Source organism: Saccoglossus kowalevskii, chromosome 9 (genome assembly GCF_978046115.1).
Source record: "Saccoglossus kowalevskii chromosome 9, keSacKowa6.1, whole genome shotgun sequence".
In the NCBI taxonomy this organism is placed as follows: domain Eukaryota; kingdom Metazoa; phylum Hemichordata; class Enteropneusta; family Harrimaniidae; genus Saccoglossus; species Saccoglossus kowalevskii.
The window spans coordinates 20,264,845-20,287,330 of NC_140649.1; the positions used below are offsets into that span (position 1 = coordinate 20,264,845).

The window sequence follows — 22,486 nt, forward strand, 5'->3', positions numbered from 1 at the left end:
TGACAATAATAGATCACTGGATGTAATAATAATGTTTGAATTCTGTTTTACTTTTCATTTAAAATTGTTTGAACCAAGTTTATAGTTGAAGTGAAAAAAAATGTTTTCTGAAATCCTCCACGGATAGCCAAAATGAATGTCCAAAGACGATGTTAGAACAACTGTAAAACATGTCATTTTAGCTAGTGTGCCATTTCAGCTAATTTAGCTAATCTGTAATTTCGCTAGTTCAAGATGTCGCTCAATTTAACAAAAGTATATTCTGTCAATGAAATTGTTGACACTCTAGCTAAATTGAGGTAAAGTGCTACAAAGAAGATAAAATATTTTTCATTTTTTTCATTTTTACATGTTTAATATTTCATATCACAAGGATGAAGAAAACAGAATAAAGATATGAGGTCACCTACTTGGTTTTGAGAAGATTGATGTACAAAATGAAGTAAAAATAGCATGTATTGTCGGTTTTAGGGCATTTTAGGGCATATATCAATATCTTAAAATTTTGCTCGGTGAAATATGGTGAAACAAAGATATATATGTACTTTTTGATGTTTATAAAGTATTAAATGGACAATATTTTTAGTGGGTTTTTATTGAGGATTTTTACTATTATTATGCATATTATTTTAAAGAATGACAGTGAACAAAAAATATACACATACCATTGACAAATACTAAAATGAATAATTATAGACAGATTTTGACACAAAATATTTCTACTGTTATATGCGCTAAAATATGCGCATATCTAAAAAATTTGCGAGTAGCATTCTACCCTAAGATTCTGTTAATTCATACATTATTCGCAAATTACAAATTCACTAAAATGTAGCTATTTTAATGTGTTTTACAGTATATGAAGGCAACACCATATTTGCTCTATTATTAGTAGTGTACATACACCTACGTACAAAAATTTATCCAGCCCCTACAAAAGTAAATGCCATTTTAGGCCTTGTACAACTGGTATGTGACTTCTTTCAGGGATACTGTACAGTAATTCACTAAATACAATATGAGGATCTGTAGTGATAATTCTATTATGTAATGAGGATCTAGAGGACAATGATCAATTGTTGATTTAATTTTTTCACCACCAGTTTCCTGTTTTCATCACAAATTCACAAAATAGTCCTGTTTATAGTCTGTACTTTCCTTCACAAGCACAAAAATAGCCCATTTTTTGGAGTAAAAACAGAAAATTTACCCGAATTTTCGTCTGTTGGTTCCAAAATTAAGGTAATATGGAAGAATATAAAAAAAATTTTGAGTGAGAAAATCTGGTGGCATACAGAGCTTCAGGTAATACACCACCATTGGACTTTTGATGTATTTTTTACATATAGACAATTTTTTTCTTCACTACGAGATCCCATGTAAAGCATGAAATCAAATGCAAAAGAGGTCAAACAAAGGTCAAAGCATCAAAGGTCATTTGGATGAAGTAAAGATATCTCAACGCAATATCCTCCCTCTTAAAAGAAAAAAAAATTAATTACTTAAAAATCAAATTTTATTTTTGCGGCAGATGTCCATATCTTTCATGCAATATGCAAGATCTGAACAAAAAATCATCTTTTAGTCAAAATGAGTTGACTACAAGTGGGGGGTTAATCATGGGGGGGGGGGGGGAGGCGATTCAAAAAAAAAATTATACAGCAAAAAGTACCACACACTTGATAGATATAGGCAAATTACTGCACCATTACTGCGGGGGGGGGGGATATAGCTGTAAGTACAAAAACTAAATATAAAAAACAATAATTTGCATATCTGTTTTACCATCTTTTCTAATAATTATAACTCTATATTTCAAAACAGGTTCAAGTTGCAAGGACCACTCTGTACCCTTGATTGACAATTAGGTCAGGCTCTCAATAATGAGGACACAAAAAATAAAAGTATAACCTGACCCTATTGGCTACATGTCTAATCAAAACAGTTGTAAAAGGGCAGTTGCTATGGTGACAGGGTAATCAACAGATCTTATCTAACCTAGAAGTTCACTACCTTGACTTTTTAATGACCATAATCTCTTCTTTACTATCATGGTTAAAATTATCACATAGGTCACATGACTTCTGTATTTCAGTTATGATTGATTAAGTTTAGTATTTGTACCAACTCAGAATGAAATTTATTTTTGCTATTTTCATTGAAGGAATGATTCAGTGAAAATAAAATCCAGCGAAGATACCTCAGTGAAAAATCAGTGAAAATAAATTCCATAGAAAACACTCAAAATGTCATTTCAGTGAACATTAAATCCAGTTAACATAAAGTATTTTACTGTATTGTTATAGTGGTCTCGCACCATTATTTAGACTCACTCTATAGGCCACAGTGTGAAAACATGAAAAACAAGACTACAACCAAGGACAAAGTAGCATGTTCAATACACTGCGAGTCAGGACAGAGTAGTATTTTTTATTTTAAATAGATGCTGCAAATCTAGAATCAGGATACAACCCAATCTCCCGGGTAGAATTCTATTTCTACGAATATATATCTCTACCACACGACCTTATGCTCGTCATTGATTGGTCAATGCATCACAGTGGTACTTCTTTCAAAGACGCTCACCAAATAACAAAAATATGCAAATAATTGGCGTAGTTAAAGTCTTGTGGTGTTTCACCACAAAATGGCAGTGTGTGGTGGCAGAGATACATTCGGTGATCTAACCGCGAGGAACTCTGGGAAGGAGAATGGGTACAACCCAGGACAGAATAGTGTGTTCGCAAAATGATGGTATTCAAAATGTTGCGGTCAAAAGATTTAAAAAATATCTATAAGACTATAAACAGGACTATTTTGTGAATTTGTGATGTAAAGAAGGAACTGGTGGTGAAAAGATTAAGCGAGCATGGTGTAACAGAACACTGTAGTGGCGTCAACATGATAGTATTTTTAGTATTTCCATGCTTAATAATTTGCTATACATATTTATAGCAAATTTTAATAAAGTAAGGGTATTTCAAAATACATATTTCCCTCTAGAAGATCAACATTTTGACATTGAGAAGAAGAAAAAGTAAAAAATCACATCATTTGATTTTTGCGACAGACGTTTAGTTCGTGCCTTTCACGTAATATGCAAGATCTTGCAGTGGAAGAAAACTATTAATACATACATGAATGTTTTATGAATATTTACTGCAAGTTACTCATCTCATTCAAGATCATAGATGCAGCTCATCAGAGACATTAAACCCAAAAAGGTCTACAGGCAACAAACTCCATATGTCGGTGAAATCGAGTAGACATTCTGAAAATCCTGAACCTTGACATTAGGCAGTTTCAACTCACAATTTTTTTGTACTTGGAGTACAGTGTCAGTTCACTCTGTAGAAAGGTGAATTATTCATATCAGAAAATTAAAGATAACACAAAGTACAACACTTATAATATCTAATAAACATTAAGATTATCTGATCACATATTTATTTCACTCATTGCAGGCATTGGAAAAGATAAAGTCATCAAAAGTACCCTCATTGATAAAAGTCTAATAAATATTTATTTATTTTGTCACTTCATCAGAGATCTGATGGCTCTGGTACTCAGGAAGGGTTGAGCTGCGTCAAGTGTAGCCGTGCTATCAGCTACTACATGTATTACGATGCTGGGTCTAAAGAGTGTATGGCAGCGAGCAACAGAAACAGCAAAAAGATGTTTTTTCATCATCTCCATCTGGTAAGATGTCATATTTGGAAGACTGCTTTACAGAAATTGCTAATATTCATAGAGCTGTTGCTACAGTATATGATCCACTAATGATACAATGTATTTGTGAGCAGCAGTTAAAATTGAAACGAACATCAGGTTGTTCAGTAGGACTGGATATCATCAGGAAAATATTTGTCCAATAAAGTTTTTTTATGAAGAATTCCCATGCAAGTATCTGTCATCTTTCACAAAATAAGTTTGAATAATTTTTGGTGGTTGAAAACTATTATTATAGTGAAAATGTAGACACTATTATAGTGTATCATATTAGGTTTTGTGTATTTATTTTCATAGTTTTCTCAATCAGTTTTCAGATTTGGTTGCTAATGACAACCAAACAGTGGCCATTTTTTTTCTGACCTAGTGTACACATTGATGTACATATTCCAACTACTAGTATACAGATTTTAGTTATGTTGTTTAATTTCATGGCAAACTGAAAATTATGCAAAAAAACAAAAGTCAAAAAAAATACTTTCCAGTTTAAAAATCTGCAGTTGCTATAAAAATTATTATATTTTCTAGTCCTAGTCGTCAAGGTCAACTTCTGTTACCCTTCACAAAATAATGCTACATCAATTTTCTGTTATTTTTAACAAATTCTGGTCAAGATCAGTAACCAATGTGCAATTATGTACATTTGGTTCAAAATTAATAAAGGACTTACAGAAAAATAGACAAAATGAATATGGCGCTAAACGGGAGATCTCACACAAGCAAAAGGTTCATACTACCGTAGATATGTTGAATTACAGGCAGGATTTTGAATTCAGAAAAAATCATAGCACCTCAAGATCATGTTTTATTTTTTTTACCTGGTACAGTTTTAAGTGAAAGACAACAAACAAATTATGCAACATATATAAGACATATACAAACTCCTCAACTTACCAATAATGTTTCTTCTATAGTCAGCAGGAATAAACTGAGCAGACCAGCCTGGAAACTCATCAACATCCAACGTTGTCGTTATAAGGAAGTTATAATACTTATAAGCAACATGCGTCAAGTCCTGAGAAATGAGAAATAAAACATTTCAATTACCGGTATCTTTGACAACCAGAAAATATAAAATTTCAGACATTATTTTGGAACCGTTTCATAAATAGTAAAGTGAATGAATCAATTTTAAGACCAATTAAATGATGGATGCAAAACAGAGTATGGTGAAAAAACATTAGCAGCATTAAGAAGCAATTACTAATTTCATAAGTTAAAAGTCAGACAATGAACATTACGTAATCAATGTATTTGACACAGGTGGTATACATCGTTTGTGACCCATATCGAACAAGACAACTATCACATGTAATCAATGTATTTGACACAGGTGGTATACATCGTATGTGACGCATATCGAACACGACAACCACCCATGTGAATATTTTCACTTCAAAATATACAAATTTTTTGGTTCCACAGAAAGTCCCTGGTTGTTACTGAGCAACTGTGTGCTTGCCCCAGGTTCTCACACAGGGAAAACACATACTTGTATGTTATTTTCAAGAAATGTTGTACGGAGGAGACCAATATGTGTGCATATAAAGGAAAAACACAGTTTTCATATTTTACAAATTTTTACAAACTTTGAAAGTAACCTAGATGCCTACAAAACAGATTTAACATAGTCAGAGAAAAACTGATTGTACAGCTAAATGTCCAGCTGAATGGAAATGTCTCGATCAATAATGATGCCTTCCTCTGCTCCCCCCTTTTTTGTGTGCAAATAGCAGCAAAGCAACCAAAAAAACTTAGAACTTGGGAGCCTGGATTGACTATACCGTTTTTGCAAGCTGGTATGATCCTGATTAAAAGTACATCTGTTGACGCTAACAATAACAAAAAAAATGTAATTTCTTAATTCTTGTGTTGATATCGCTTGTGATACTGTAATTTATCACTAACATTCAGAATTTCTAGTTGTTTAGTTGCGAAATTTTACAACGAAATTGTATTGCTGATATTGAAGTTCTGTGTTGGACATTATGTAGTTCAACCGGCTCTGTTTATGTATGTACAAAGGTTAAATGGTGTACACAATTGCGGTTTCATCGCAGGTGAGGTCACCATAATCTAATCTGAGATAAGAAGGGCTTCAAATGAGTACATTGGTATCTCCATCAGACACACATAAAGGAATGACCTAGTGCAAAAACTCATATTGTTTATACTATAAACCAATTTTAGCAAGCGATGAATTATCACAAATTTTGAGAGTCATGAAAAATTATGAAACACTGCAGCAATGAAGATTTCACTGCGGTCGTTAACCTTTCTACAATAAAGTCAACTCTTGTCAACCATTCACAATACAAACTTATAAAAAATTGGGAAAATTTAAAAAAAAATTTGATCAAGACCTGCAGACAATGGGAAGCTGAGTCCATTTAATTAAAAATAAGAAATTATAGAAAACTATCAAAAAATTGGCAAAATTTTGCCACAGAATTTTGGTTGGAAAAGTTATGGTATTCAAATTGTAAAGACAGCTACATTTGTGACCTTACCTCTCAAATTAGGAAATATTTCTAGTGTTGACAATTTTAACGGTTTACAAAACTCAAATTGGGTCACGAATGAATAATTGTTTGGACGTTTAAAGTACAATTATACCAATAAAATAATAAAGGGTGATTGTTAGTCAAAATAAACCCATGATACTGAACTTTGGCCAGCTAAACATGTTTGTTGATTGATTAATACCTCCAAAAAATGTTATCACGCAAAGTATTTGCATGTTAACTATGTCAAAAGTTACCGCCAAAACTGATAATTACCGGGCATTCCTGTAGATTTCTTTTGGTGATTGAGTTTTCAGAATCGTACATGTCATTCAAGTTTACCAAATTGCACTACCACAAACTCAAAATGTGAAGTAATCCCCGCATGAGATTGAACCATGATCAGTTTCTGATCTGTGATCAATTTCATGTACAGCCAGTTTCAAATTTACAAAATGGCTCTTCATATTGTTACTGTGTTCAAGAAAACATTGAACATTACATTACATACACTTTAATACTAAGCGAGTTGAGTTTAAAGGGCGGTGGTCGTCGCACTGCACATATCCGTCATTTGTGTTGATGAGCATTGATTTCCCCATAATCCAGTGCGCTCTTCTAATGGAAATCCAAAGTATGAGGTTTGACCTCAGCGTGACTTGCACTAATTCCCCCGGTGACTCCTCTGATACCTCCAATCATCTAAATGAATACCTAATTAGAGCTTGGTAAGGTCTCAGTTTGTACTCGTTGATCTGCGCAACAGTCAAGGTCGCCATCTTTGAGACTCGTATATCTCGGGCATGCGTAGCGCGACAACTACCACCCTTTAATACTCACTAGATTATAGCTTGTCCAGATATAAAAAAATAACATGCATGTTATATTTAATGAATTTGGTACATGGCCTAATTTACTTAAATTTTAAATGAAACATAGAATGACAACACAACTCTATAAATAATATTTTACCTGTAAAAATGGAGACTTCTCGGTGATGTTATCACCATGTGCCAGTGCTATCAGTATTGGTAACTCCTGTGCACTTCCACTTTTCCTGTTAAAATAACAACAAAGTATTACAAAGTTGCTGTGTGGTAAGGTACATGTAATGCATTTCGTCACTGACGGATGATATTCATAATTTTTGACAACTAATAAAGCATATTGTAAAACTGGTTTACCACTTCACCACATTCAGTTGAAAATGACAAAAATAATGAAATTATAGCTACGCATATTTAAAAATATCTGAGAAAATATAGAAAAACAAATTTCACTGACCAGTTAGAGCTTGTATGAAAAGAGGTTTCTGTGATTTGTGTCACGGGCAGTCTTCTGTGGTCTTCAATAAAATCCACCAACATATCGGTACAAGCAGCATGGTCATCCTCACAACGTTGACCAGGTCTTATGTCATATCTGCAAACAAAAACATGACTTTCATAATACATGTAGTAAATCTTGCAGTACTGTGCCGAATCAGTTGAGTACCAATGCAATAAAACAAAATCTTAGTTTTGGCTTCTTTATTTTATTTATTTTTAAATATGTATTTACCTCAAAGTACATTTGTATGCATGAAGACAATACAGCGGGAGTATCGATCGCCGCGCAGTGGAGGTCGATACGATGGCGTACTGTCCGAGTATACATTCCATATTTGGAATTCGCATTACCTTATATGATAGAATTAAAATACCCTGTAAAATACCGCAAAATTTTGGCACTCTGTAACTTATGGCGTTACAGTGACAGTTGTATAATAAATAGTATTTCATTTTATTTTATTTTGTTTTTTTTTAATATAAATTACTTATTTATTTGCTTGTAGTTTTTTTTTCCAAAGTTTCGGTGGGCTTTCGCATTTACCAAAACTTTAAAAACACCAAAAAAAAAAATTAAATACACATTTTTGAAATAAAAAAAAAAAAAAAAAATTTAATCAGATTGGTTATAGACAAACACACTTGTTTACACTAAAAATATTTCAATGGCACAAAAGTTACAAATCTGTTGCTATCCGCATTTTTGTTTACTTATTTGTTTGTCTGTATCAAAAGTATCCATGAATAATTAATCATAATGCTTGGTGATGTCATTCCTGAACTATCGCATTATTACCGTATAATTTTTTTTTTTTTTTTTAAACATTTTTTGAAAACAAGAAGGAAATGACAGAGATTTGGCGCTTAGTAAACTTTAGAGAAGTAAGGTTAATACGAACCTGGAATTTACCACACCAGTGTCATTATTTCTGATTTTATCAATAAGCACAGTAAATGGCACAAAATGGCAGATTTCATAGAAATTTCATCTGGATACAATTAGTTTAATTCTACGATTTCTAAGGTCATTCAAGTAAAGCTAGCTGCAGGCTATGAATACTGTGAAACAAAAAACTTAAACACATTAGATCTTGTATATCTCCCCCACCTGTCATGGCAAATCACCACCTGTTGTGCTTCCAAATAAAATGACTGCATAAAAATGATGTTGTAATAAATCTTTTCATGTAATTATCAATTATTGTAATTACTTAGTCTATCTGTGATGTATTTCCTTGTTAAAAAAAAATATCAATTTGGTGTATTTTGCAAGAACTGCACAAACAGAACTATGAGGGAATATGCCCTTACGAGTTAATTCGTAAAGTGTTCTTTTATCGTTTAAGTCTCCAAATACATTTAACTTTTAACAACAAATGTGTGTTTTTTCACTTAGTTTCTTCACCTACTGAGGCCATTTTTTCCATTAATTTTGGCTTTTTACAGACACTGTATTAATCGCTTGATTTGTTTTTTACAGTGATTTGTTTAAAATTGTTTTAAATCAGTAAAATTCGCTTTTATTAATAAATGACAGACAAACAAGTCATTGAAAATGACACAGTCCCCGTTAAATTTTTGAAAGTTCTCTTTGTGCTCGTCATATTAAAGCAGAGGGGTTGTCGCTAGCGTGTCCTTGAAACTTGAGTTCCAAGTGGCGTATACAACAGATTGTTTATTTACATCAAAACACATGTTCCGTGTAGTAGTAATGTGGCCAAAAATAAAAACGGCCGTTATTCGGCCATCTTTGATCTGATTATGAAACACACTGATATGTATGATGTATGTGCCAAATACGAATGAAAATGGTACATAAATTGTGGAAATATAGTAGTAAGGCCAAAAAGTCAGATTGCTGTCAATCGGTCATCCTTGACCAGATTTTGAAACAAACTGTCATGGACATGCATCCTAACATGTATAAATTGCATGTACGTATGTGCTAAATTTAACGAAAACTGACAGAGCACGTCCAAGATACCGCATAAAAAAACAAAAACAAGATGCCTGTCAGTTGACCATCTTTGATCCAATTGCAAAATAAATCGTCATGGACATGTATCCTAACATGTATAAAGTACATGTATGTGCCAAATTTAATGAAAACTGACAGAGCACGTCCAAGATACCGCATAAAAACAACAAGATACCTGCCAGTTGACTATCTTTGATCCAATTGCGAAATAAATCGTCATGGACATGTATCCTAACATGTATAATCAATGTACCAAGTTTGAATGACAACTGACAAAGCATGTCCAAAATACAACATTTTCAAAAAACAAGATGGCGTCTAGTCGGCCATTTTGAATCGAATCGCTAAACCACTGCATGTGCACATGTCCCACATAAAGTACTAGGCACATGCAAAGAATGAACGGAATCGGTCCAAGGGATTCTGAGATATGACTCCGGACGGACGCATGGACGCACGGACGCACGGAGACCGAATTATAAGTCCCCGTTTTCGGTCTTCGTCCGAACAGGGACTAAAAAAAACAACAATGAAATAATTTTTGCAATTTTTACCAAAAACAAATACAACAAAACTTAGTGAAACTAGTGAAATGGTTAGGTGAGAAATGAAAATAATCCACAGTGAGTTGCCCTTCTATAAAGCAGAATAATTTTTTAAAATGATTTTTTAATATGCTAGTGGGAAAGTTTCATATTTTAAACCAGTTCTGTATTTTGATTTTTTTTAATCTGTATACAAATCACAATACTTATCAAAATATTATGGAGTAAAAGAGCGTTCAATTAATTAAAAATATCTGAAATAATATTGACATTTAACAATCATTACTCAAAAAGAAAAAAATATTTTTTTTCACCAAATTGAAGATGAGCAAGATTTAATTGTTAATTGCCAAAGCGGACTGTTGTCACTTTCAAAAATCAAATCTACGAAATTGTTTCCAGATTTTTTCAATAACTTTGATCAATATCTGGAGCCAATGATTATTTTTGACTATTTGGTCTAAAAATAAAAAAATAAACTTTAGAAAATAGCATAAAAATGTGCAAAAAATGGACCAAAAACTTAAGAAAAATAATGGGGTTTTATGAGGTACAAAGCTATTCAAATTCGTGCAGTAAATTCTTAGTACTGAATTGTGGGTAATGTAAGCAAGAGACGTAAAGCCTATCTACATGAAACAGGAAACAAAAGATACATTGGCAAATAAATAACACTTAGCGGTCCAGTCAACTACTTCTCAAAAAGTGAAAATGTCTCCCAGTGAAAATGTATTTCAGAAATATGCCTGTAAGTAATTTAAAAGTGAGTATGTGCCATCTGTCTTGGTGTTTAGAAAAAAACTTATATAAGATTTACAATTAAAACCAAGATGAAATTGTTCTACGAATGAAAGTAAATTACGAGAGAAAATTATAAAATCTTGTCATATATTGATATTTAAAATAAAGAAAATACTGGCAGATTTCAGGGAGTATTATATATATATCACACCTTGTTTTGTATTATTTGACAATTTTAAGAAGACTGTGTGTGCATTAAATGTTTATCACAATTAGTTGGTTGTCTGTAACTTGATCCCGGATATGTTTTTCTGTTCAAATGTGCCTTCTGGAGGTGGGGGGAGGCTCTTTGTTTGCATACATAGTTACATTGATGTTGAAAATAAACTATAGATTGAACATCAGGGGTTTATCTAGAAAAAAATTGCAAGAGGGAGCACTGCAATTCAGCAGAGCCACCAAGTGGGAGGGGGGGGGGTAGGGTTCTCCCTACCAGGGTGTGGAGTTTTTGATAATTCTAAGTTAAGCTTCCTTGAGGCCAAAATTACTATCAGACAGGTCATAGTTGTAGACTGTGGCCACATGTGATGTCAATGTCAATCAGCCTAAGAATTTTATGGTTGCCAAACAATCTGCTCCCCGGGGTAAGGGAGCGCATGGCCATGGTATGAGGGCGCTGAACCCCTGTTACCTTGTTTAAAAAAATTCATGAACATAAATGTGATGAAAATAAAATCACTTCTTTTTGTAATTTTGTTGACCTAAATAAATTTGTTGAGAAAATAAAATATTATATGTACCGTTTATTTTCACTATTTTGATTTTTTTGACCATGAGTTTTATTGTTATTTGAACATTATCACATAGATTTAATTTAACAGATTTTACTTATAAGCGAAAATAGCGAAATTTAAACCCAGAAAATATTTCTAATGCATTTACAGTAGAGCAACTTGTTAATTTTTTTCTCTAGAGGGCACTGTTTCGAAAAAGGCAATAAGGCTCTGTAATAGACTTCCCTATTCAAACAATCCTCGGGGGCGGACATCTGGGCATTTTCACTGCCTGACAACCATCGCGGTGAAAACAAAGGCCAAAAAATCGTAGAAAACAGTACTTTGGGATGTTATTGAGACTCCCCTGAACAGTGTAACAAGATTATTCCTACGTGTGTAACATATATAAATTTGATTGTTCAGGATTACTTCAAAGTTGAGTTTGTGTTGTTTTCTCGAATTTTCATCGGCTCGACCGGCGTTCCACAGCAGCGCGCACAGAGCCCATAGAAATGCATGGTACAGTGGTGCGCGTCTTAGCAACGTGGAACGTCCTGTGATGTAGCTCCGCCCCCGAGGATATCAAATAATAGTCAAAATTATCACTTTCAACATCAGACCAGACCAAAAAAAAAAAGCCAGTTGTTCAAAAGAAAAATTTCAAACCTTCAGAGACGAGGGCGCACTTCACTGACAAGGTTCTCATATCAAAGTAGTGGGATGTAAAAACCAACTTTGATTAATCCTCTTTCCATTTTGAAACATAAAGAAAATATTTTGTAAAATAATCCTGTGATTCATTCTATTCACGGATGTGACAATTATTGTCAGATTGTGCCTAATTTTTAGACAAAGTCACTAATGTAAATGATTGGCTAGTTTCTGATCTTCAAACCATTTAATGTTTTTTTAAATTTAACCATTTTATGAGTTAGAAAAAACACTCTGTCTGTCAAAGAATTTCATCACAAATATTTTTGTTTTTTATTCTTGATAGCTTGGTTCCTGCTAAATTAAGCTTGTATGTAAACCAGTAACCAGACAGACAATATTTTTTCAATATCTCAGATGAGCCACAACTGTTATGGCTCCAATTCTGCCATTGACCTTGAATCCAATGATGTCATACAAGCAATAATGAAGGTACACCATAAGTTCTCTAATGAGCACTCTACCACTCTGCTGGTTCTGCTTTTTTTGTCTAAAATCAGCTGATTTTTAACTGACCAAAACTATTCAATGTCATCACAGTGTACTGTTAACCACTTTAAGTTCAAGAGCAACAAATCTTTGCAAGTCAGGGACAATTGGGAGATTTTGTAGCAGTGAAAAATCCTCAGAGGTATTAAAATTCACAAAATTTTGTTTTCACACATTGCCATAAAAACCTGATATTTTGAAAATTTCTAGCAGCAAAAATTAAACAGTTTAAGGTGTATCATCATGATCATAGTTTTCTTCCCCTACACATCGGTAATATATTTATTGCATTTTTAGAAATAATATTTTCTATCGATTAATAACAATATGTATATAAAATGAATATAATAGTAAAAGAGAGAAAGTTAGTATTACAAATCAAGAGAATTCTCATTTCTTAAAATGAAAGAATCGTGAATAAAATCACCCTAATAGCTCAATTTTATTTTCTGTCACTACTTTAATTAAATAAATGAATTTCTGCAGAGTAGTGATGGAGACAGTTTCTTTTCGGTGTGTTTGGTATTTTGGACATACCAAAAGGAAGTGCATTTCATCTTCTATGCCATGCAATGAACAAAGTCTACAGATCCTATTTTCTAATGGTGTTTTTGGATGGGTGTGCGTTCCTTTTTCAATGGGTAAATTGTGATTACTTGTTCTGAATCTAGTTACAGAAATTCTTTGATTTGTATTTAACACATTTTAAATTTAGTGTATGTTCTAAGTTTTGTTTTTTCATTTGTCACATTTTCTCTCCAGTAGGAGAAATACTGTTGTTTAATAACATTCTTGATTTTCATTATATTTTGCTGTGACAGTGGAGAGGTTATACGGTTGAATGTCTTTTAAAATGTTTTTCACACATTAATCCCATTGTAATTTTGACACTGTCTTCTATGTAATAGACTGACCTGTGTTGTGTGTGGAATTCGTGTATCTTGTTGTTGGTTTCATCTTCCAACGTCGTCATCAAAGGCATGCCTAGATTGAACAACGTCACTTCAACATGATCACGCCGAATCATCCTCACCTAGTGGCAAAGAAAATGAGAAAAAACATAATCAAGTTTTCCACTAAATATACTTTGAAATTTATATACCGTAAAATCTGTATTAGAAGCCGCATCCCTAATAGAAGTCGCACCCATTCTTTTTGAATAATTGAGAAGCAAAAATTCATCATTTCTCATGCTCTAAGATAGAAGCCGCATCCCCTCTGTTGCATTGCACCATTTTGATAGAAGCCGCAGTTTCTAATACAGATTTTACAGTAATTTCTGCATTGCTTTTTAAAAGTTCATGATTTTGAAGTAAAATGGAAGGATAAATACAATTAGCCAAGATCACACTGGAATAGAAATGCTATATGCCTAGAGCTACTTGTGAGTATTCGCTGTACCATGCATGGGTGAGATCCGTGTTGATAAACAGTGATTTTTCCACATTCAAAAGCACTCCTCAGTAGAAAGCATAAATGCAAGTTTCAATCTGGCCAAGATTTGACCGACTTTGATTCCTTTATCACATTGCCTGCTAACATAGTTTTTTTCCCAATTCATTTTGACTATTTGTGTGGTTTTCAACAAGCAATGTGTGATGCAATTACCTCTTAAAACATTGGTATAATTTTTTTTTTATAGAACAAATATTTGTACATTCACTGAATTCTTAATTTTATACCAAATTACTACTGGTAACACCAAACATAATCCTGAAACAAATTTACACAGCAAAATAGAGTAGCTTTAGTACAGGATATAGCTTCAGTGGTATGTTATTTTGTGATTTGATGCCAACTGAGTTTAAAATTTTGTCACTGTGATCACAATAATAAGTTCTGCATATAATACAAAATGGGAATGCAATTTAAAAAATCATGGCTGTCTTGCTTAACCAACAGAAAGAAATTTTCTTAACAACAAATTATCAAGTCAAATCTGATTTGGGACAAACAACTGTAATTGATTCAAAAGAACACAAATTTCATGATTATACGTCCTCTGTGTCACAGAATAACAGAATCCCTCACCTGTGAAACCACCATATCTTCGTCATTGTCATCTGTGAAGTACGTCTCGGCGATGTCAGGCGTCTTCTCCGCATAACAGACTGCCTTGCCGTAGAGTCTCTCGCAAATCAACATGAAGCACTGCAGTGGGAACCACCTGCCCACTCCAGCAATGTGAGGCAGGTACTTACCGGCTATGGATAATGGATACATTGTACCAACAACACGAACGTTCTCTGTCTGAAATGAACAGCACATGTATATTACTATTTTGATGAGTCAGCATAAAGTAAATATAATTTTTAGGTTTATGTAAATTTCAAAAAAAATAACAGTATACTAAATTAATCATTCAATTTAGTGGATAAATGGAATATCTAATTCGTGACATAAATTTATTTATTTTTATTGAGTTTTAATTAAGATTTAAAATTCAATAAATGCATTTTTTTGGTTTTATGTGAATTTCTGTTAAAGATTTTCTCCTAATACGGAAAAGCATTCCAATACTTGAAGTCTGAGATGCATTGAATGTAAATGTGGTGCATCTTACCATAGTTTGTTTCTGTAATTCTTTTCTGCTCACTTTGGTCATTGTTGATAAGGTGACCTGCGAAAACCATTCCAGGACCAATTTGACCTGAAATGGACAAATACAAGATTGTTTTCACCATCTTGTTAAAACACCACACTACTTATGCTTCTGGAACATGGATATGGATTATTTGCCAGACCCTAATTGTAATAATAATCTTATTGCTCAAATTTTCAATATTTGACTTATAGTATTGTTATTGTATGCCTCTCACAGGAAGTGAGTGAAATCTACACATATATCAGAAGTTAAAAAAGGAAAGCTGATATTTAATGACGGCCACACGATCCTAATAAAGCTGTTGCATAAAGATGTCTCCATTCTTAAGGTAGAAGTCTACTCTATTTTTTGAGAAAGTTGGTCATAAATCGCATGACAATGCTCATTGGTTTATTATGTAATATCATGAAGCTAGTGTCTCATAGAACCATGAATGTTTTGAGTGTTATAGTGACGTATTTTGGGAAATTTGTCCTTATATTTTGTCAAAAATTGCTATTTTTAGGACAATTCCGTAGAGCACAATGTTTTTTAAAGCTCAGATTTTTAAAATAATTGAGAATAATAAAAAGCACCCCATCATTCAAAATATATCATTTGTTTAGCATATGTCACCAGCCTACAAGATATGACATAATATCGCTGCCATACAAACCTATGGTAAAAGTATTATAATACTGACAAAGTGGCCACTATTCACTAAAATGCTACCATCATTTTCTCAAAACTTAACCATGTATCACATTTGTGAGAATATAAAGACATGAAATATAAAAAAAAATAACTTACAGTAATCGCACCGTGGTAATCAAGTCTGATATAATGATCAGTCATACTAAGGGAGATGCATTTCTCATTGTCTAACCAGTTCAGTTTGCGGTAGCCGATCAACGTGGGGAATCCCACAATCTTTTGCTCTTGACATGTAATCGGACTTGCCGTACAGTTCACCAAGTACACAGAGCAGCCATCTGAAATTATAAAGAAATATTATAGCTTTCATTTTACATTCATTAAAAAAAGCAGTCATTCTTACACCATTACAGAAAAATCTATAAAGATGTCACATAGATATTACCGGATACAACGTAGTTTACCAATATAAAAAAAACCCAACAACTCACCAATGAATTGAACTGATTTGGCAATTTGTTGAAAAACCTCCATATTCTTAGAGCAACTCCCGCAATCTGCCTGTATATATATCACCATGGCGACCATAGCACGGTCGGTCAATTTTAGTGTTGGTTTGCTGCTACTAAATGGCTGCGATAATGCTGATATATCTGTAGATTCAATGACTGGCACCCAAGTAGTGTCAGTCAATACTGGAATATTTCCTATTTTTTCCAGCTCTGGAAACACTTTAGGAGTCTGTGACAGAAAAAAAAACAAGAGTGGGTAGTGAATTATTCTAAACTACAGAGGGCGTTATTCATGTACTTTATTTATCAATATACTGAGATTTTGTTGAGATGTTACCCTTCTGAAATAATAAATTTACTGTGACGAATTGCGTTTTATATTTGCCAAATTTATTATTTAATCAATCATGTTTCTTTCTGCGGAAATTGATAATCTTGAATATTTGTTTGTTTAAATATAACAAAATAAAGATGATTAAATCTTACCGAGATATTGTTTTTGACAAAATTGACGGGCAATTTATTAAAATAAAAATTCAAAGAAAAAATATTGGTAGCTATAGCTATTGTGGCTTCAAGGGAAAAAATCATCCCTACCAAGGATATATAAGATAAGGGCATGCCACTGGAATGATACACAATGAAAATCCAAATGTAAATTTCAAATGAGTGAACCTGTGAAACAAATGGTTTTTGTTCATCTCAGGCTGTTTTAGTAATAATTTTGTTTATTCATAGAGTTTGTATTGAATGTTTTTCTGTCTTTTTGCAGATGTCAAAAACCCTGCCCATTATGATTTACACAATCAAACCTACACAACAGAAATGCATTGAACAAATGTGTGTGAAACTCATAAGAAATGATATCAAAATTGTATACCCTCATCCTTGTCTGTTTCATTCACCTGTGTTTGTGAGTTTTTATTTTCAGTCGTTTTATTTCCCCTGCTGGCATTCCCCGATTTCACCATTTTACTGGAATCCCATCTCCACTGCGTTGGATAATAGAAATCTTCCTGTTGTTTCGACAGGTGAGTTGTGTTATCATATGCTGTACATATCGGCGATGAACTGGTGAAGCCATATGATACCTGTCAAATGTGAAGTGAAACAATATACACGTATTTATGTGCATGTTTTGTGATAACCATTTCTGTCTTTACCCCAGAGCAACACAGAGTATGATATCAACATACCCCCTCCCCTATTACGTCAATCCTGGAGATTGCTGATGACCTTAAGTTTCCAACCAATAAATGCAAATAAAACTAGGAAGCCAACAAACTTGTTTCTCCCATAATGCAATGTCCTAGTCTGGCGGCCATTTTGAATCGATACAATTGAGGTTCATAATTCAAAACCCTTTATTTTATTTTGTAATAAGTCATCTCAGGAAATAAAAAACTCTATGTACATTAGTTTAAATTTTGCATGCTGGGAATTTCTTATAATCATGTAACCTTCAGATGATTGGCAATGAAGGTGCTGACAGCATCAACCAATCAAATCATTGGTAATAGCTAATTGTGATGCTATATTTCTAGCCTAGTGTCTAGATATTAGCTGAGTGAGATACAATGAATAAAACACCACATTCTAGACTAATAGGAGCAGAGAAGCTGCAGAACATAAACAATCTATTTACCAACAAACACACCAACATAAACCAGAATTCTCGGGAGCGGACATCCGGGCATTTTCACCGCCTGGCAACCATCACGGTGAAAGCAAAGGCCAACAATTCTTTGGGTAAACTTGTACTGCACATTCTAGACTAATAGGAGCAGAGAAGCTGCAGAACATAAACAATCTATTTAACAACAAACACAACAACATAAACCAGAATTTTCGGGAGCGGACATCCGGGCATTTTCACCGCCTGGCAACCATCACGGTGAAAACAAAAGCCAACAATTCTTTGGGTAAACTCGTACTGCACATTCTAGACTAATAGGAGCACAGAAGCTGCAGAACATAAACAATCTATTTAACAACAAACACACCAACATAAACCAGAATTTTCAGGAGCGGACATCCAGGCATTTTCACTGTCTGGCAACCATCACGGTGAAAACAAAGGCCAACAATTTTTTGGGTAAACTCGTACTGCACATTCTAGACTAATAGGAGCACAGAAGCTGCAGAACATAAACAATCTATTTAACAACAAACACACCAACATAAACCAGAATTCTCGGGAACGGACATCCGGGCATTTTCACTGCCTGGCAACCATCACGGTGAAAACAAAGGCCAACAATTCTTTGGGTAAACTTGTACTGCACATTCTAGACTAATAGGAGCAGAGAAGCTGCAGAACATAAACAATCTATTTAACAACAAACACACCAACATGAACCAAAATTCTCGGGAACGGACATCCGGGCATTTTCACTGCCTGGCAACCATCACGGTGAAAACAAAGGCCAACAATTCTTTGGGTAAACTTGTACTGCACATTCTAGACTAATAGGAGCAGAGAAGCTGCAGAACATAAACAATCTATTTAACAACAAACACACCAACATAAACCAGAATTTTCGGGAGCGGACATCCGGGCATTTTCACTGTCTAGCAACCATCACTGTGAAAACAAAGGCCAAAAATTCTTTGGGTAAACTCGTACTGAGTGTGTGACAGTACTTTGGGATGGTTGTTGAAACTCCCTTGAACAGTGTAAAAAGATTATCCCTGCGTGTGTAACGCATACAAATTTGGTTGTCAAGAATTACTTAAGTCGGTTTTGTGCTGTTTTTCTCGAATTTAGCTATTTTCATCGACTTTTCAACCGGCGTTCCACACCAACTCGCGCAGAGCCAATAGAAATACATGGTACAGTGGTGCGCGTCTTAGCAATGTGGAACGTCTTGTGACGTAGCTCTGCCCCGAGAATACTGCTTAATCCTAGCGAGCCATCAATGAAACTAACGCCCTCTCACATTAGAGGAGAGAAACTCACAGGTAAATGATTCGGATGACTCATCCATGAGGCGTATCTAATTGAATTGCCGCTGTCATCTTCCAACGCGAGTCCATTTTCCATCAGATATTCATACACCGTAGTTGGCGTTGGGAGTGCATGGCCCAATATCTTCTGTATCAGCTTGGTCTCTGAAAAACACAGTCACGCATTAATCAGCGAATAATTTCTCCAACCCAAATGCTTGTTCATATTTGCTCATTTTTATATATTTTTCTGTAATTTATAATTGCTTATGATTCTTGATCAATTTTGCAGAGATTTTGAAAAAAAAAATGATGGCATGGATTTACCATCTCCAAAAGTAGACATAAACCCCCAAATTCCATTTAATGTATGCTAGATCATTAAACTATGACTCATTTTGACCATAGTCACAGCCCTGTCATTTACCGGTATGTAAGTGCATGCACTACAATTAGAGTAAATATGGCATTGGACAGTGAATCCAAATTATTTTGACCGTGCACTGTATTTTGAGAAACATGATGATAGTTGATATTGAATTTCAAAGTGCCAAGGTTGCTTACAATTAAAATTCCAAAACATTTAAGGGATTAAAAGTATAGAAAAAAACAGCCTTTCATAATTCAAACATCAACAAACAAACAAACAAACAAACTCACCACCACTCAAGGAATCCTTGCGCCACTGAAATGCAATAATGAATGGAACAGTTTTCGCTAATGTAGCATTCACGTACTGGGGTACAACTAAAATAAAAATACACAACAATTAATTTGCATAGAATCAAATCAATAAAGAAACAAACAGCATTGGTAATAATAGCTATGGTTACATTGAAGCAAACAACAAGTGTTACTAGGGTGATTAATCAATGTCTGTATGTGTTTAAAAAGATTTTAAAAAGATGTAAAAGGGTGGAATTCAATCGAGCAAAGTTATGATTTTCAAGGGTTTATTAAGGAAACAGTGAAATTCCAAGAAACGTGGTCAACAAAAACCTTGATACGTGGTCATGAAAAATTGAAACTAACCCTTGAAAGTGAATGCACTTACATAAACGACTTGTTAATGCCAAAGTCAATTTCTGACACAATTCACAACCCGGTTCATCAAAACCAGCAGCCAACAGGAAATGATGTCACTTTTGAAAAATGTTTCACCAAAATTTTGACATAAAGATATTTTTTTTTTTTGAGTTAAAGCGCGGTGGTTGACATTTGTATTGATAAACATTGATTTTCCCATAATGCAAATGGAAATCACAAGTATGAGCTTTAACCTGGGCTCAACTTGCACTGAATACTGCCAGTGACTCCTTTGATACCTTCCAATCACCTAAAAAATACTTAATTAAAGCTTGGTAACCTTTCACTTTGTACTCGTTAATCTGCGCAACAGTCAAAGTCGCCATCTTTGTTTATATGAGACCCATATATCCCACGTATCGATACTGCCCTTTAAATATGTTTGATGCCGGTGATCATCGTGCAGTACATTATGAGTTGAAAAATGATTTTGTATGTACCTGTATATGTCACTAACATAACATGGTATGACGATCACTGCCCTACAAAGTGTTATCCACATATGCAAATTATGTTGGAATGTGGTTCATATAGTCTAAAAGCAAACATGGTTACCATGTAACCTCAGGACTGCACCTACCTTCCGGAACCTCTTTTATATCAAGCAGTCCATAACTGACCGCTGCACCAAACTCTGTGAATGTCTGAGAAGTTCTCTCAAATACCCTGAGATACTCAGCAACATCTTTTCCCCATGATGCGTAGAAACAGACAAGACTTAGTGACGTATGCCGGGGGTATTTCATTATTGTTGACTGTAAGCTACTCTGAAAAGTGATAATAATGTGGGTAAAATGTGATTTTAACAGATAACGTAGAACAAATATTTAAATGAGTACTCAACATTGGTGCTACCGACTAGAAAATAACGAATACACCAAAACAGTATCGGTTTCCATGGTAACAATTATTTGTGATTTTCACATACATGTACCATTGCCCAAGATGTCATTAAGATTAGATTGCTACTGACTTAACTCTGATATATATGCCCAACATCCCATAATATTAATATTAATATTATAATATTATTATCTGAGTAACAAGCTGAATAACTCACCATTGACAACCGCTCCATGGGTAGGCTCAAGGCAGTCAAATAAAGTTCAACGATCTCTCTCCTAACCTCTAGGGATTCAACTCTTTTGGTTACTTTCACGGATCCTTTCAACCAATCTATCAGAACATACCATTATGCAAATAGGGTGGGACAGCAATACAAGGGATGTGTTACAAAATATTACTTAACATATGTTGCCAGTTAAAAAATGAAAAAAAAAAAAATATTTAACTTGCGCAGATGATCATGAACTGAAAGGCTGGTACAGTACCTTTTCTGTTTATTATTAACATTGTTGGGTATTTATTTACTCCAAATCTTGCTGCCAATTTCTCTTCATGTGCGGACTGTGGTTGAACTAGAAGGATCTGGGTTTCATAAACTGCTTTGATCTGAGAACAAACAATGCAAAGTGAGTAAACTATGCTGAGCAAGTAATTCTCACTGACGAGAACTTATCATAATGTAATATCTGCTGTTCCACATTTTTTAAAAATCAATATACAATTTAATAATCAAAATCTGATAAATTAATAACCTGTTCATACCGTATTTGCTTTATTAATTAGTAGTGCATGTATTCAAGTAAATGACAGAGATGTGTCTGTGGTCAAAATAAGTAGTATTTAAAGCGGGGGAGTCATCACCTGTGCATGCGTCAAATGGCCATAGCGTGTCATTGTTTACAAACAAGCGTCTACCCATGAGCCTTTGCGTTTTTAACGTGTGTTGTTATCGTCGCTTGGGACTCGATTCTCGTGCGTGCGCAGGTGGCGGCCCTCCCCCTTAAAGTCAAAGATCCAGTATATACCGGTAATACGGTAAACATAACTGTTGGTTGAC

The 22,486-nt window shown here is 34.1% G+C and overlaps 1 protein-coding gene across 1 annotated transcript in view; it reads right to left on the minus strand.

Moving 5' to 3' along the window:
* Window positions 1–22,486, minus strand: part of LOC102808825 (uncharacterized) — a 28,576-nt gene that overhangs the window by 2,215 nt on the left and 3,875 nt on the right. Inside the window, exons 6-19 of the mRNA XM_085503984.1 lie at window positions 21,915–22,035; window positions 21,644–21,759; window positions 21,164–21,350; window positions 20,158–20,244; window positions 19,511–19,662; window positions 17,457–17,642; window positions 16,531–16,780; window positions 16,196–16,377; window positions 15,365–15,451; window positions 14,833–15,051; window positions 13,716–13,834; window positions 7,518–7,655; window positions 7,206–7,290; window positions 4,624–4,744 (exon numbers count right to left, since the gene is read on the minus strand). Of these exons, the coding sequence (XP_085360110.1) occupies window positions 4,624–4,744; window positions 7,206–7,290; window positions 7,518–7,655; window positions 13,716–13,834; window positions 14,833–15,051; window positions 15,365–15,451; window positions 16,196–16,377; window positions 16,531–16,780; window positions 17,457–17,642; window positions 19,511–19,662; window positions 20,158–20,244; window positions 21,164–21,350; window positions 21,644–21,759; window positions 21,915–22,035 (2,050 nt within the window). The remainder of the gene's footprint in view (window positions 1–4,623; window positions 4,745–7,205; window positions 7,291–7,517; window positions 7,656–13,715; window positions 13,835–14,832; window positions 15,052–15,364; window positions 15,452–16,195; window positions 16,378–16,530; window positions 16,781–17,456; window positions 17,643–19,510; window positions 19,663–20,157; window positions 20,245–21,163; window positions 21,351–21,643; window positions 21,760–21,914; window positions 22,036–22,486) is intronic.